Below are 15597 nucleotides of genomic sequence, written 5' to 3'. Positions count from 1 at the left end.
TAAATGGGACCTGAGAAGGCCGAAAGATAACATGGGCTGGAAATGGCCAAACGGAAGAATGGGCTGTTAATGGGTATAAAGTGATACAGTGTTCATTACGGGTCAGTTTTACCACGGGCCGTTAATGGGCCGAGGGTTACTAAGGGCCTCATATGGGCTGAAAGACGTCATGGGACATACATGGGCCAGAAGTTAAACATGCTGGAATTATATTGGACGTCCCAAATGACGCTACTTGGCCTAATTCGGATAGGTCGTAAATAGGCCCTAGGTTAGTGGCCTGTAAATGGGCTATATGCGAACAGGCCGTTAACAGGCTTGCCGTGGGCCGGCCCGCCACCTTTTGACTAAATCAAATGGGCCGGCCTTTGCACAGGAATGGGTCTCTGTTGGGTCGTGCCACGTGTCAACGTATCATAGGCGCTTTGGGTCCAATGAGTGGATGACATCTGTCCCAACGGCGAGCTGACACGTGTTCCCTCCAGCCAATGATGATTTTACACGTGGAAAATCCCCATTGGTCGGGGCTGTTAACGGATTATCGTATCCAAAACCGGACCCGATAGCTTAACGGTGTTCCGTTACGGTGGATGCCACGTGTCGGTCACCCTTGACAAAAACACTTCTATGACGCGCGATTTATCGTCATGGAAGTGGACACTTCCGTGATGATAATTTTGGTAATGTCATGGAACACTTCTACGATAGCACATGTATGACTATCTTGATTCTGTCATAAAATTGTTATGGATGTACATGTATGACAGAAAACGTGGCCTACTGTGATAAACACGTATCATCATAGAAGTGTATTTTTTTGTAGTGATGTGAGCATCACCTCATAGAAGAAAGGATGGCCAAAGATTAAAAAAACGTTGGTCTTCTGACTTGGTAGTGGCATAATATTATTGTGAATAGTTGTCTTAGGTGGTTGCCAATCGCCCACTGAAGCCACTCTGTTGTCATTGAGAAATCCTAGTGCTTCGCAAGCAGATCTGTATGATGTGTGGACAACTCCATTTACTGTTCTCATGTCTTAGAAACATGTGCATTCTTTCTTGAGTTTAGTAGTACTAGTAAATATGCCCGTGCGTTGCAACGGGCCCGATAAATACGGCTCGAGACCTCCACAATTCAACGTCCTCTATTTCAACACGGTGTCCCACCCGTGTCACCACTTATCTTAGTCCCTCGCCGACACGTGTCACCACTTATCTTAGTCCCTCACTGCCGGCGATTACCACAGTGTCCCCTAATCACAACATGTTTGGACTTCGTCAATCCCAGCCATTGCATGACACACATGTCATCAACGTGCAATCACAATGGAATGTTTAAAACATTTAAAACTAATCTTGTCGAGCTGGACATGAGGACCGCTCTCCGCAAGCTATTCCCTACATTTGGTCCCACGCATTCCGCTAAAGTGACAATAGGGAGGCCGTCAAGGGAAGTAGCACCCTGAGTAGGGTGTCATTGGCAGTCGTCGCAGTGCTACACTACCGTGAGCGGGATCAAGGAACTGGGTCATGGAGGGTCAATCAAAGTCTGATCTGCTATGCATTGTTGATGGGTGCCAACCGCCGAACCGGGGATTGGTCATCACACTCTAGCATGCGGCTTTCATGAACCCCTCCCTCCACCGACTTGTAATTATGAAAATTTATAATGATGGTGGGCTTCGCCCCTGTCTCATCTAGTAGGAGACCCATGTGTAATGCGTCAAAATCATCTACTTTTTGCCTCTTTGTTGACCATTATGCGGTTCACCGATCTGTCAGCTCCGTCCTGCGGAGACACGATGTTGAGTGAGAGGATGCATCAATGTCGATGGCCGGGCATGCACCTCTCGCAAAATTGAATTGGAAGTAGATGGCATGCAAGGGAAGGTTGACGACAGCCGCTGGCAGAAAATTCGAATATGGAGCAAGGATAAATAGACAATCAAGTCATTGTCTCCTTTTCTCTCTTATTACTAACTAACTAATTCATTTTCTTTTTTACATTTATCGAACTTAAGAAACAAATATCATTTCCTATTGATTTTAACTCTAAAGCTTTTTGCTGCCTCAAACTCACTAACCTATATTGAACCATTCAATATATACACATTTTTTTTGGGAGCGGATATATACTCCTAGAGTCGGTGCCTCCATTTTTCTATGGTTCTCATTGACTGATAACTACACATCAAGTGCACCTTGATACTGGTAGCAATTGGTCGCGCCCTCCCACACTTGCTTTTTTATTATAGGGCCAAGATGATACGACCGAAAATAATTCAAGCCCTAGCACAACAAGATGTAACAGAACATCCTCTCATTTCATTGATGAAAGCATATTTGTAGTCACTCAATTCATAGTTTTGAACATGCCAATGGCAGGACTGACATGTCCAACAATCATACATATGTTGTCAACTCCCCGCTTTGATGGCGGTGGCTAGGTCAACCTAGGTGCTAGGTGAGGAGGCCATCATACGCAGTGCCAGTTCCTAGAGGGCATCCGAGGAGGCCGGAGAGGCTTGCCTCAGGCAGGAGCCTAGAGACGTCATCCCATGCCCGACAACGCCAGCCACTGCAGCACCTCGCTTGACAACTCAACATTCTTTAAACAGCCTGAAATAATTCGTAGTGTCATTATAGACTGAAGTGAAGTTTGATTTAAAAGTTTCTTCAGTGCTATATTTACCACTGGTATGAGGAAACCTTAGCAATAAATTAATATGGTCGGTAAGATGCATATGGTTTTTCAGTAAGAATTCACCCTTCCAAAGCACGAAACTTGCAGAATGCCACCCATCTTCAGTCACACTAGAGACCAGAGAGACTGAAACTCGAGGCGCTGGAATAGACCTCATCTTCCTGGAAGTAAGGGTTATTCAAGAGCTCACTTGCAGGAAGTCTTTCGTCTATAGGAGCTAGACAGATTTCTATGAAATTCTATTTATGTTCCTGACTCTAAGTTATACTGAAGTATTTTAGAAGTAAACATTATGTTAGCGTCAGACTTACATAGTTGCTTTCGAAGAGCAAAAAGTTTAACGCAGCTGTATGAGCAGGTCAAAAGTAACACCCGTTAACTCCATAATCCTAAATCTCAAGAAAAGACTCACCAAAAAAAAGAAATAACATGTAATAAACTATTACCAGGAGCCCAGTATCGAGGACATAGCCTTTTGAAGAACAAATGCCAAGTGTATGTGAGCTAAATATACTTATACAGATCTAGGGGATATGATGAGACTATGCTTCCAAGCACAGAAAGAAGTACATGATTGGCAATGGCACAAACAAATCCGCACATAGTAAATAACCTGATACAATATAGACTATACACCAAGGGAAACCGGAACAAAGCGATTCACAAAATGTTCAAACTTTACACACTCTGCAGGCTATAAAATCAGAACATATATACTCAGGTGTAGGTTCTTCAAAATAACTTCAATTGGTTGCACCTTTTGCTCAGATCAAATACAAATAGTAGCTACATTTGTTCAGAACAAAGAATTGAAGCATTCATAGCTTAGCTGCCCTTTGCTTGAGTTAAACAATACGTGCTAGCTTGCTTGATGGTTGTGCTCAAAAAATCCAGAGTGAACAACTCTGAACCTGGCTCTAGCTAAAAGAACAAAATCATTGGCTTAGGCATGCTTTACTCAGGTTGCTTGATGGTTGTGCCCAAAAAATCCAGTCAACAACTCTGAAGCTGACTCTAGCTAAATTACAGAGCAGAGAAGTAACTATCAATCAGATTTATACCAAAGTGAATCCCTACTACCCCTAACTGAAAATGGTAATGATATTGGCATCTATATTACTGAAAGTACAGTACAGTATATATACTTTTAGTTTTGCTACTTTATGTTCAGTAAGTAACCATGGGTTCAGGAGATAAACTCATATGTTCAGAATACATCCAACTGCGAAAGGCTGGTTACACTTCAAATATATGTTGAGATATCTATTCATGTGTATTCCACTGCAAAGCTAATAGATGAGTAAGAAATTGGATTTCATTAGTACCACTATAACAGAAGAATAACCAAGCAAATTTCAGTATGCGATTGGATTTCATTAGTACTATATGAGTAAGGCTATCACAGATTATCAAATCCATCAAGCACTATAACTGAGGAATAACCAAATCAAACAGTGACAAGCAAGCAAATCTTTTAACAAGGACAAACCGATCTTTCAAGCATTCAGTTCAGAAGATTCAGAACACACGTGTTTGGTTCACAACTTCAGAGTGATTTCGGCTAGCTAGACAGGAAACTAACGGAAGGAAAAGGCACGAACGAGCAGCGGCAGCAGCAGGGACACGCATGAGCGCGAGAGCAGCAGCAGTCGCCGCGCACGGGCTCGCCAGCGAGCAGCGGCAGTAGCAGGGACGCGCACGGGCTCGCCAGCGCGACAGGGGATAGGAAAATAAATCAAACAGGGGTCAAACATACCTCTGGTGGAGGCGCTGCTGGCGACATTGGAGTGCTCGACGTCTGTTCTTGTAGCTCCGGCGAACTCGACGTTTCTTCCTCCAACGAACTCGGCGAATATATTGGATGTTTCGCCCAAATCAAAAATTGAACTCATGGAGATTCTGGCTTACTACCCTTGCTTCTTATAGCAGAAAACAACAATCCAGGTTGGGCACTCCATTGAACTGTGTTCGACAAGGACACGGCCTGCAATCCGATCCAAATCAGGCACGGGTCTCGTGCGCGAGCACGGCGCCGCTCATGGCCTGCAGCTCCTGAAGCAAGCTGTTGACGCCTGCATCGTCAAGCTGAAGCTGCCGTTGCTGTCTCTAGGACAACACCTCCTCCTCGTCGCCCTTCAAACCACCGGCTCGGCCCCGGCGCCATTGGCAACGGCCAGACGTCGTGCTGCCGCGCCCGAGCCCCTGCAAGGCGGCCTCCATCCTCCCAAGCAAGCACACCGGCCGCCGCCAATCCCTCGTGACCGCTGTAGCCCTCGCCAAGCCCCCGCCGGAGCGCCACCGGCCTGCATCCTCCTGCGCCTCCTCGACCCCGCCTCCTAGCGCCCGCGCGCCGCCGCTTGGGCCACGCCTCGTCGGTGAGAAGCCCCTTCCGGAGCTTCCCGAGCTCACTTGCCTCCTCGTCGGAAGCCGCCGCCGCCGGGAATGGATTCGCCGACGCCAGCTGCGACGCCTCGACCCGTTCCGGGAATGGATAAGTGGTGGAGCTGGCCGGTGGTGGCAGGTTTTTTTTGCAAAAAAACGAAACGTTCTCCATCACTTTAAGTAGGACGGCGGATTAATTTCTCAGAAATAGAGGGACGTTTTTGCAAAAAGACTAATGACGGATAACCTGAAGCAATAGCTGGTTTAGGCCTCCTTTGGTTTGTAGAATTTTTGTAGGAATTCTATAGGATATGATTTGCAAAGGAAAAATTCCTTTGAAGTCCTTTGACATAATGTATCCTTTCAACTAATCTTCATTTCTTCCTTTTGCTTCACTTCGTGTCTTTTTTCTTCCATACCTATTTTGATGGGAACTTCGCATATGTTAATTCTCTGGCTTCCTCACACATCTTGTGTGTCTGCATCCATTATGTAAATTTAGTGATTCTCCCTGCTTTCCTTACTATCTTTGTTTAATCTATAGAATCTGCTAAAATGACTTGTTGCTCATTTTCCAGGTGGAAAGTCACTCTTTCAATCCAGGGATATCTGGAGTGCATTTCAAATTGAAATATTCTCCAACATCTCTTGATCTCATTGTTTCGTATTAGCACCGTGGATTGGCCATCACCTTCATTTATGTATTTAAAAAGGTATCTTTTTTATAAAGAGATCATCTGCGCATCTCTACATATGTATGTGCTCGATATTTTCCAGTAAATTTATGTTGTATGGGGTACATAATGTTGCTTCATGTATACTACTACCAGTCGTGCATCATTAGTGGTAAAGTTTAGAACCAAATGGATGATAATACACATGCGAGTAGAGCTTTGTGAAGATTTTCTTACCTCACTTGGATCAAAGGTTGTCCTTTGATGTAGTTGCGTAGTGTGGGACATCCCCATGTATGATCAAAGACTCACTATTTTCTTGTCTATAATATCATTCTCCTTTTCAATCTTGCCATTTTTTTGATTGTCTGGATTTGCATCAATAAGATAACAATTCAAAATAAAATCAATTAGGAACCTCTTGTGCCTAATTGGAAGTGTTACCTTTTTAGTTGTAACATTCTTGTGGTGTAAGATATAAAAGATTTGCAATTAGTAACAGATCACCTTGTTAGATTGCATATTTGATTTGTTTGAACCACCTTGGCAGGTTTCTCAAATTCCTTGCAGTGTGGACGACCTTTTGTTTTCATTCTTTATTCCTACACAATAGGGAATGCAAATATAAAGTTAAAGAGGACCATATTATAATATTATTACACAAAGTGGCAGGCGACGGACGACTACAAAGATCAACGGCGATGCGCCGACTCACGACTACAAAGATCAATGGCGATGCGCCTGCTGGTCTTTGGACTGAGAAGAGTACCTTACTCTGCCGCTTCAAACCTGGGCCGGCCTTGCTTGTCCAAATGGTGGGTCAACCACTGATTACATATTACTTCTCAAGTTTAGGATGATCTGTTATTTTTTTACTTTTACCTTCTAAATAGTCGTTTTTTGACAAAAGTAAAGGAAATCAACTTTGTGCCGAAATCTTTAATGTTAAAGAGGATCTCAAGTTCCAATCATCTCACGAAGACACAAATATTGAGTATTTTTTAGTAGCAGTCGGCTGAAGCCATATCTACCTGATTAATGAGGCACTTCATTTAGACATCATTATTGAGGTACCGAGTCAAAATATTATGCGAACCATTATCTGTTCTACAAATTCTAAATGGATAGCATACTCCAGTGCCCTTTGCTTCTTAATGGACTTTAGAGCTATAGAAGCCGTCCCACAACACAAAAACTATAATAGAGGAGCAGGCTATAATTCTGTGAGATGGTACTTACCGGAGGTGGTCTGATCTCTTGAGGGAGCTGGTTATGATCAAGGATAGTCAACAGGAGATTTGGCGGCTGGTGGCCGATGCAGGAAGACTATGCTGAAGTGCCACTTGTTGGATACCCTGCTAACTTGCTTAGGAAATAGAAGATTGATTAGATTGGCGTACTACCAAATAGTCTTGAGCAAGCTTCCTTTTGTGTTTAGTGTTAACATGACTGTGAATAGTGGGCATAAAGTAATTCGACATTGTTAAATCACAACCATTAAAATTCCTAGATGAGGTCATGTTGCTAGCTGAAAACGTATGGGTTACATAGTGTCTCAAGAAACCAAAGTAGTTAGCAACATGCAATGTGCTTTCTCGACATTTTCAGTTCATCCCTTTCTAGCTGTAGAGCATTGATGTCGTGTTAAACTCAGCACCGTCCTACATGTGTAAACATTAGTAATTCAAAACTTAATCATCAAGATATGCAATCGAGGGGTGATGTTTAGTTGAATTGACGTGAGAGATAAAATCCATGACAAGGGACTTACCAGGGGCATGCATGCGCATATTAGACAGCATAACCTTCACCTTCGCATGGCCATCCTTGCCAAAGTTTATACGTACATCTCAAGTCTTTTTATTTACAACTATAATTTCCTCTTTGTATATCATTGGTGTCTTAACACGTTTGGGGCATAGGCTGCCGCCATCTACACTGATGATCGACGTATCATACTGAAATCATGTGGGAATAAGCATGCGCTCTCCAATCTCCATGGACGCCAGTGCCTCGTCTGCCTCCATCTGCACCCGCTGCTGTAGCGTGGCCCCGACGTCTTACTCTCAGTTGTTGCTGCTGCCATGGCGTCGTACGCATCTGTCTGCTGCTCAACTGCGGCGTACCACCACTTGAGGCGGCCGTCGGAGTCCTAGGGAAAAATCCATCCCCATGCAATCTCCCTCCACAGGGCATGGTGGCGGCGTGCGGAAAAAGGAGTCGAAAACCTGGGCGAGGGATCTTTTCCTCTTATTTTTGCGTCTGTGAAATCATGTGGAACCTGAGAAATTGCATCGATCTTTGTAATGTGAATGTAACTTTTTCTTGGAGAGATTGCATCTATCCATCAACCTAGGTCCTCCTTTTTTTCTTGGCATTTGTAGAGATCGACCCATGTAATAAAAATATTTATGTACGTGTATATGCCAACTCACATGCACATATGGGCCATATTTTAACAGAATTGAGAGATTGTTTCTGATTTGGTGCGTAGGGTATATGGGTCCACCCGGTTATGAAGATCTAACGGTTCTAGATTGATCAATGGAATTAGGCCCACTTAACTAAAGGTCAGATGTTTCTAATTATTATGGTATTTTGTAGACTAATTATCTTTTTTCTGGTTAACCCGTCAAGTACTTTTTAAATATAAATAGATGTCTTGTAACCGGGAATTCGAGACTGATCGGGTCTTCTCGGGAGAAAGAATATCCTTCGTTGACCATAAAAGCTTGTGATGGGCTAAGTTGGGACACCCCTGCCTAGGTTTAAACTTTTGAGAGTCGTGCCCACGGTTATGTGGCAGATGGGAATTTGTTAATATTCGGTTGTAGAGAACTTGACACTTGACTTAATTAAAATGCATCAACTGCGTGTGTAGCCATGATGGTCTCTTTCCGTCGGAGTCCGGGAAGTGAACACGGTCTTGTGTTATCCTTGAACGTAAGTAGTTTTAGGATCAATTCTAGCTTCTCGACCGTTGTGTTGCTTCTCTTCTCGCTCTTATTTGCATATATTAGCCACCATATTTGCTTAGCACTTGCTGTAGCTCCACCTCATTACCTTACCCTACCCAGAAACTTAAATAGTCTTGATCTCGCGGGTGTGAGATTGCTGAGTCCTCGTGACTCACGGATACTTCCAAACAGTTGTAGGTGCCGATGATATCAGTGCAGGAGATGCAACCGAGCTCAAGTGGGAGCTCGATGAAGATCTTGATCGTTGTTTTGTGTCTTTTCCGGTTGATCAGTAGTGGTGCCCAGTTGGGACGATTGGGGGTCTAGCATTTGGGGTTGTCTTCTTTTATTTTGGTTCCGTAGTCGGACCTTTGATTGTACTCTGAATGATGTATGTTTAACTTGTTATTTATGTGAAGTGGCGATTGTAAGCCAACTCTTTATCCCTTTCTTATTCAGTACATGGGATTGTGTGAAGATTATCACTCATGCGACAAAAACCACCATGCGGTTATGCCTCTAAGTCATGCCTCGACACGTGGGAGATATAGCCGCATCGTGGGTGTTACACGTGCGTGCATCGTGCGTGCTTTTCCATCGGTGCTAGCTCTAAGGCCGAGGTTTTGGTCGTCTTCGTCTCTGGCTAGTCGTTGAGCAACAACGGGAAAGAGGTGCTGCAAGAGATGCATAGGCGCCGTTGTGTGCCAGATTCGCCGTAGCACGACGAACCAGATGTCACCACAAATGACGCATGCCTCCATGCAGCCGAGTGTGTGTGCATTCTGCGGCCGAGTGTGTGTGCATGCATGTGTTGTGTACATGCGTTTGTGTGCTCCATGCTGTGCGCGTTTGTGCATAAGTTGGATCGACATCAGTTAGTGCGTTGGCGTGTGTACAAGCGTGGCTGCATGCGTCTTGTACATGCATGGCTTCTTGCGTGGTTATCAGTATAAACTAATAAAATATCTTTAACTTAGCATCCTGATGTATCATCTCTAGTGGTTAGCAAAGAGTTTATGTTCTTTTATTTGTTTATAGGTGGGCAGGCGGCAAAAAACAGGGGAAAACGCGCAAGGTTCCTTGCAGACGCTCCACCGCGAGGTTTCTTGCTCCTTCTCGGTCGTCGGGAATCTATGTTCTTTCACTCTTTTTTTACATGAGCTTTGTTCATGCTTTTGCCAACACGCGAGACATCTAGCATCAAGGTGCACGTGTCATGCAAGAAAATGGAGATAATCAGATAAGCAGTACGTAAGTGAGTCATGCACTTCGATGGTACCTACTCCTATACGCAATATTTTTTCTCCTTGATGGCACGTGAATAGTGCATGTACTCAATGATGGAACACGGGATGGTAGCCACGACATGGTCAGCCCTTTTTTGGAGAGAGTACGTACTAAATAACTTTGATGTGTCCCGCAAACTCGCAGAATGACAAGAAGCTTACTTACACTAATAGGAAAAAGGCTACTAGCAGCGCGGGTAAAATGGCTACTAGTAGCGTGGGTACCCGCGCTACTAGTATCGCGCTACAGCTAAAAGTTAGTAATAGCATGGGTTAAACCCGCGCTACTAGTATCACGCTACAGCTAAAAGTTAGTAGTAGCATGGGTTAAACCCGCGCTACTACTAACTTTGTTAGTAGTAGCATGTATGCCGCCCACGCTACCGCTATTACGGACCCTACTAATGAAATAGTAGTAGCGTGTCTATAATACCAACGCTACTAGTATCCTAAATACTAGTAGCGCACAGGTTTTTCCCATGCTACTACCAACTTCTTAGAAATTAAAAATAAAATAAAATCAACCAATTCCATTCTATCACACAACTGCCGTATCTACTATCACAGAGTTCCTCATTGTAGCGACAACTCATGTATAATTACTATCACAGAGTTCCTCATTGTAGCGACACAGTGTTGTCCATGGCAACTTGGTAGGAAGCTACCTACGTAAGTGGTTCTTGCCATGCAAATTTGGAATTTTACTACTACTTCTAGATGCCTGAGACCGAGACTTGTTAGTTGTTGTGCGGCGCCTGCGACAAAACACACCGGGAAGCCTCGACAAGCCACACCCGGCCAACGGCAGCCACCGCCTTGAGTTGCGACGCCGTCACCTCCCACACCCTGGCCCTCAGCTCCAACAGGCATCACTCGATGTTGTCACCACCACTGGACAGAGGAAGCCATCGTACACGTGCCCCGCACCCTGAAACCCAAACACCATTAAGATCCAGATTCAGAATTGGCCACATACCGGATCAAGTGTATCTGAATGTTGATCATCTCTCAGGCTCTGGGTGTCTGGTCGACTGCTTACCCGTGTGCTGGGGTGCCAGAGGTAGAGGACGAGCAGTAGCTTCGCCTCTCCGTACATCGGCAGCAACGCAACCGTCAAGTCCATGAACCTCTCGACGTCCGTCAGCGTCGAACCCTGCAGCATTACCAACAGAGGTTCAGAAACTTCAGATTCTTCAAAAGAATGACACGGAAAACAATGCAGTACATGTCAGTGCAAATGTGCTACAAATTTTCCCAAGATTCTTATTTAAGACGTAATGCACAACTGAACTACACAGTGAAGCAACACATAGATACTTCCATGACAAAAGATAACGCAAAAGATTAGAAGCAATTCTATTGTGTTGGAAGTTCTAAAAAGAAACAGCACCTACGAACCACATAAGGAGTTAGAGGCATAATTCTTCTGGTAATATTCTATCTATCCATTTTTCTAAGTAGTCACTTCAATACCTTGATATCTTTCACATTTTCAAACATAACAAAGTCCATGAATCTACTGTTGGAAGAGCCTAGCGACTATACAAACTTGCAAATTGGGTTAGCTAAAAACTAAACAGAGAGTGCATCTTCTCTAAACAGAGTGGAACTTGTTGAAGACAAACTAGAGTGAAGTGATAAAAACAAGGACACAGTGTCATACAGTCTACCAATGCACACAAAAACTGCCGCTCAAACAGGCAACCATGTAATAGCAAACTAAAGCATTGTGGGGGGAGGGATGCTGCTGCCTGGCATCAAATATGAAATTCAGGGTGATAACAAAAGCTGCCTTCCAAGTCAGCCCCTGCAGTTCAGAAATTCAGGATGATAAAAATAAACAGAGCAAAAACCAACAAGAAACATCTACTTCGGAGTTGAAATTAGATATTACGAGTGGCTTCAGAATTGTTATGCTCAAGGTCTAAGAATACTAAATTGTGTGCGCCATCTCCTCCATGGCGGCGGCCGGCGCCTTGGAGAGCCCCTCCGGGACCTAGTGCAGCGCGGGGGCCTCCGCCGAGGCCGCTCGAGCGGCGGCGCAGAAGAGGAGTAGGTCCAAGACGTCCTTGCCAGCCCCGCCCATCTGGGGTTGGTGATGAGAACAACACTTTCAGATGATAGCAAGCAAGCAGAACGAACTGAAAAATTAGTTTGGACCTAGACGTTAGTTACTTGCACAATCTTATACCGATTTGTTGGTACAAAGACACAAAATGTTCAGATACGATACTTTGAGGATGTTGATGTGTTGCATAATGCCGGTTAATTACCTGAGCAGGTGATGTTGCGCATGCACACGAGTTGAAATTAAACAAGAAAACCCCTACCTGTTTTTCAGAAGTCAGCACTAAATAAATCAACCGCTTCTCTAATTCTTTACTGCCAGAGATGGAGTGCTCGTTCCATATAGATCTACCAAAGAGCTAGCTAGCATGAAAATATGTACGGATTGGCCGGTAGATGAGTGAGCAGGGACAGTCAGATCAAATGAGAGAGAGGGAGAGGGAGACCTTGACTTGCTCCATGGCGTCGTCGGTGGTAGGGTCGCAGCAGCAGAAGAGCGGCGTTCCAAGATGATGCCGGATCCCATTCTGCGCTCTCTCCCCACGCATCTACAAGAGAAGACCAGACCAGATGTGGTTGAATAGATGTGATTAGAGGGAGGTACCAGATTAATCGATTGAAACTTATAAGAGTGGGATATTAATCGATTACACACAGTTGCAGAATTGGGAGATCATGATTCAGAACAGCAGGAAAGCATTACACAATCTATCGCAAGGAGACACATAAACATCAGGAAACCACATCATCAGGGAACCAAGCATACCAACCACACATCACAACAAAACTGAGACACATCATAGTAATTGATCGACAAATCATGGAATGGAATGCAAAAAAAAATGCTTTGCATCTATCCTTTTTATTGATGGATGCAATTCACTGTCAGTGAGGTGATATGCCTAGCAAATAAAAACCTAACCTAAAAGCTAGAATAAAACTCTAAAAACCAGGCAAGGCAACGACGGGCCTGAGAGTACTGAGTAAGAAGCTTAATTTGTTCCTGGCAACAATAAACCTAACACCGGTTGTCGTGCAACAAATCTGAAGAGAGGCAAAAGAAAACCTAACTTGTGTGTGTGTGTGTGTGTGTGCGTGCATCAGGGTACAAACAAGGCCTGCCAAATCAAAACAAGAACTAGCTCATAATTATTATGTTTCTAACATGTGTGGAAGTAATTCAACAGTTTCACCAACAATTGTTTTGCCATTGTGTTTTATCGAGGCGTGATTGATTATACATAGGCTTGATGTGTTATTTCGGAATTGATCCCATCTGTCCTGGTTGATAGACACGTTATTGTACAGAAGATCAGGTTAGATTGATTTTTGCCACGCGCACATACATATTGATTTTTCCAATATCAAGAGGAGAGAGAAGATGGACCTTGACTTGCTGCATGCATGGCGTCATCGGTGCTAGCTGGGGTTGCAGCAGCGGAAGAGTGGTGTCCAGAGATGATGCACAGAGGGGATGAAGAATCCACGGGCAAAACTGCACATGTTTGCATGAGGAAACCGTATCATCAGGGAACCAAGCCTACAAACCGCACATCACAACTGAAATGAGCCACACGTCGTAATCATCGATCGAAAAAGCATGAAATGGGATGCAACAAAAATGTCTAGGCTTTGTCGAGAGCTACACAAAAACATCATCGAATCTTTTATTGATGGATGCAATTCTGTGTCAAATAGGTGATATGCCTAGAAAATAAAAACCTAATATAGAGCCTAGAACAAAGCATTAGAAAGCAGGCAAGGCAATGATGGGCCTGAGATCAAGGAGTAAGAAGCTTAATTTGTTCATGGCACCAAAGCTAGCAGCCCTGCAACAACAGATCTGAACAGAGGCAAAAGCAAACAAAGTTGTGCGTGCGTGCATGCATGCAGCAGGGAACAAACAAGGCCTGCCAAATGAAAACGACAACCAGCTCATAATTATTATTTTTCTATCATATGTGTAAGTAATTCAACAGTTTCACCAATAATTGCTCTGCCATCCTGTTTTATCTCATCCAGGCCTGATTATGCATAGGCGTGACACATTATTGCACAGAAGATCAAGACATGGGCACATACAGATTGATTTTTGTTTGCCAGGCGCACATAATTATTGATTTTTGCAGTATCAAGAGAAGGAGAGAGAGAGAGAGAGGATGGACCTTTACTTGCTCCATGGCGTCGTCGGTGCTAGCTAGGGTTGCAGCAGTAGCAGAAGCGCGGCGGTGTCTAGAGATGATGCCGGCATCCCAATCTTCCTTTTCTCCCCTGCCGCACATCTGTCTGCAAGAGAAGCCCAGATCAGATGTGATTAGAGAGAGAGAGAGAGAGAGAGAGAGAGAGAGAGCGAGAGAGAGAGATACCTTGACTAAGCTGCTCGTTATGGGTCGAAGATGTCGGCGGCGGCGGGGTCAGAGCTTGATGGCATGGATGGCGGCATCCCGGGAGAGAGAGCTGGGAGGAAGCCCCCTCACTCCTCGTCACCCTTGGCGTGGATTTGGAGAAGGAGCCGAACGTCACGTCCTGGATCGACGGCGGCGCGGATCCAGATGCCCCGCCGTGGGCATGACCGATCCCGATCTGACAGCGCCCGCCTGCTCGATCTAGTCTAGGGGCATATAGATGGATAGAAGGTGGGGGAAGGTGGAGGGGATGGGGGTGGAGGGCGCCGGCCGGTGGGATCGCCGGGCGGATGAGCGGGGCGGCGGCTATGGATGAGAGGAGAGAGAGAGAGAGTTTGGTGGGGTGGGGGTCGATCGGGGTCGGTGTGCCGGTGTGGTGTGGGGCGGACATGCTCAGTACTAGCATGGGGTATATCACCTCACTATAGCTATTCGCTTAGTAGTAGCGCAGGTAGCAGGAGTGCGTTGTTGCTAAATCTAGGGTGGCGGGTACTGTCTGTCGATTTTAGTGGCAGCGTGTGATACGTCTCCGTTGTATCTACTTTTTCAAACACTTTTGCCTTTGTTTTGGACTCTAACTTGCATCATTTGAATGAAACTAACCCAGACTGACGCTGTTTTCAGCAGAATTGCCATGGTGTTATTTTCGTGCAGAAATAAAAGTTTTCGGAATGACCTAAAATCAACGAAGATTATTTCTGGAATATATAAAAAATACTGGAAGAAAGATCCATGTCAGGGGCTCACACCCTGTCCATGAGGGTGGGGGGTGCGCCTACCCCCACTGGGCGCGCCCCTGCCTCCTGGGCCCCCTGATGCTCCACCGACCTCAACTCCAACTCCATATATTCGTGTTCGGGGAGAAAAAAATAAGAGAGAAGAATTCATCGCATTTTACGAAACGGAGCCGCCGCCAAGCCCTAAACTCTCTCAGGAGGGCTGATCTGGAGTCCGTTCGAGACTCCGGAGAGGGGAATTCGTCGCCATCATCATCATTAACCTTCTGCCATTACCAATTTCATGATGCTCACCGCCGTGCGTGAGTAATTCCATTGTAGGCTTGCTGGACGGTGATGGGTTGGATGAGATTTATTATGTAATCGAGTCAGTTCTGTTAGGGTTT

At 44.9% G+C, this 15597-nt stretch overlaps 1 protein-coding gene and 1 long non-coding RNA gene across 12 annotated transcripts; both read right to left on the bottom strand.

The window, feature by feature from the left end:
* Window positions 1–2304: 2304 nt before the first annotated feature.
* Window positions 2305–5225, bottom strand: LOC125517424 (uncharacterized). Of its 2 annotated transcripts, none has more exons than XR_015607776.1 (2): window positions 2692–5225; window positions 2305–2618 (listed from the first exon to the last, which is right to left on the bottom strand). It is a non-coding gene; the product is annotated as an uncharacterized LOC125517424 (long non-coding RNA). The 2 variants fall into 2 exon arrangements; XR_015607777.1 differs by having other exon boundaries at window positions 2767–5225.
* Window positions 5226–10512: 5287 nt separating this feature from the next.
* LOC125517422 (uncharacterized) lies at window positions 10513–14878 on the bottom strand. Of its 10 annotated transcripts, XR_015607774.1 has the most exons (9): window positions 14436–14878; window positions 14235–14355; window positions 13457–13609; window positions 12516–12617; window positions 12276–12332; window positions 11897–12143; window positions 11666–11809; window positions 11042–11155; window positions 10513–10930 (listed from the first exon to the last, which is right to left on the bottom strand). XR_015607774.1 is itself a non-coding variant. In XM_087527270.1 (8 exons), the coding sequence occupies exons 2-8, from the start codon at window positions 14349–14351 to the stop codon at window positions 10872–10874; spliced, it is 843 nt and encodes a 280-aa protein (XP_087383396.1). In that variant the 5' UTR covers window positions 14352–14355; window positions 14436–14878; the 3' UTR covers window positions 10513–10871. The 10 variants fall into 10 exon arrangements, 9 of the variants coding, with proteins under 9 accessions (XP_087383396.1, XP_087383398.1, XP_087383395.1 ...); XM_087527270.1 differs by lacking the exon at window positions 11666–11809 and having other exon boundaries at window positions 14241–14355; XM_087527272.1 differs by lacking the exon at window positions 11666–11809 and having other exon boundaries at window positions 13457–13564; window positions 14241–14355.
* Window positions 14879–15597: the final 719 nt, after the last annotated feature.

The sequence above is a fragment of the Triticum urartu genome, chromosome 6A, assembly GCF_056163025.1.
Source record: "Triticum urartu cultivar PI428250 chromosome 6A, HENAU_Tu73, whole genome shotgun sequence".
Lineage (NCBI taxonomy): Eukaryota > Viridiplantae > Streptophyta > Magnoliopsida > Poales > Poaceae > Triticum > Triticum urartu.
Note: the sequence above shows the minus strand (reverse complement) of the source record. Positions and strands in the feature narration are given on the sequence as shown.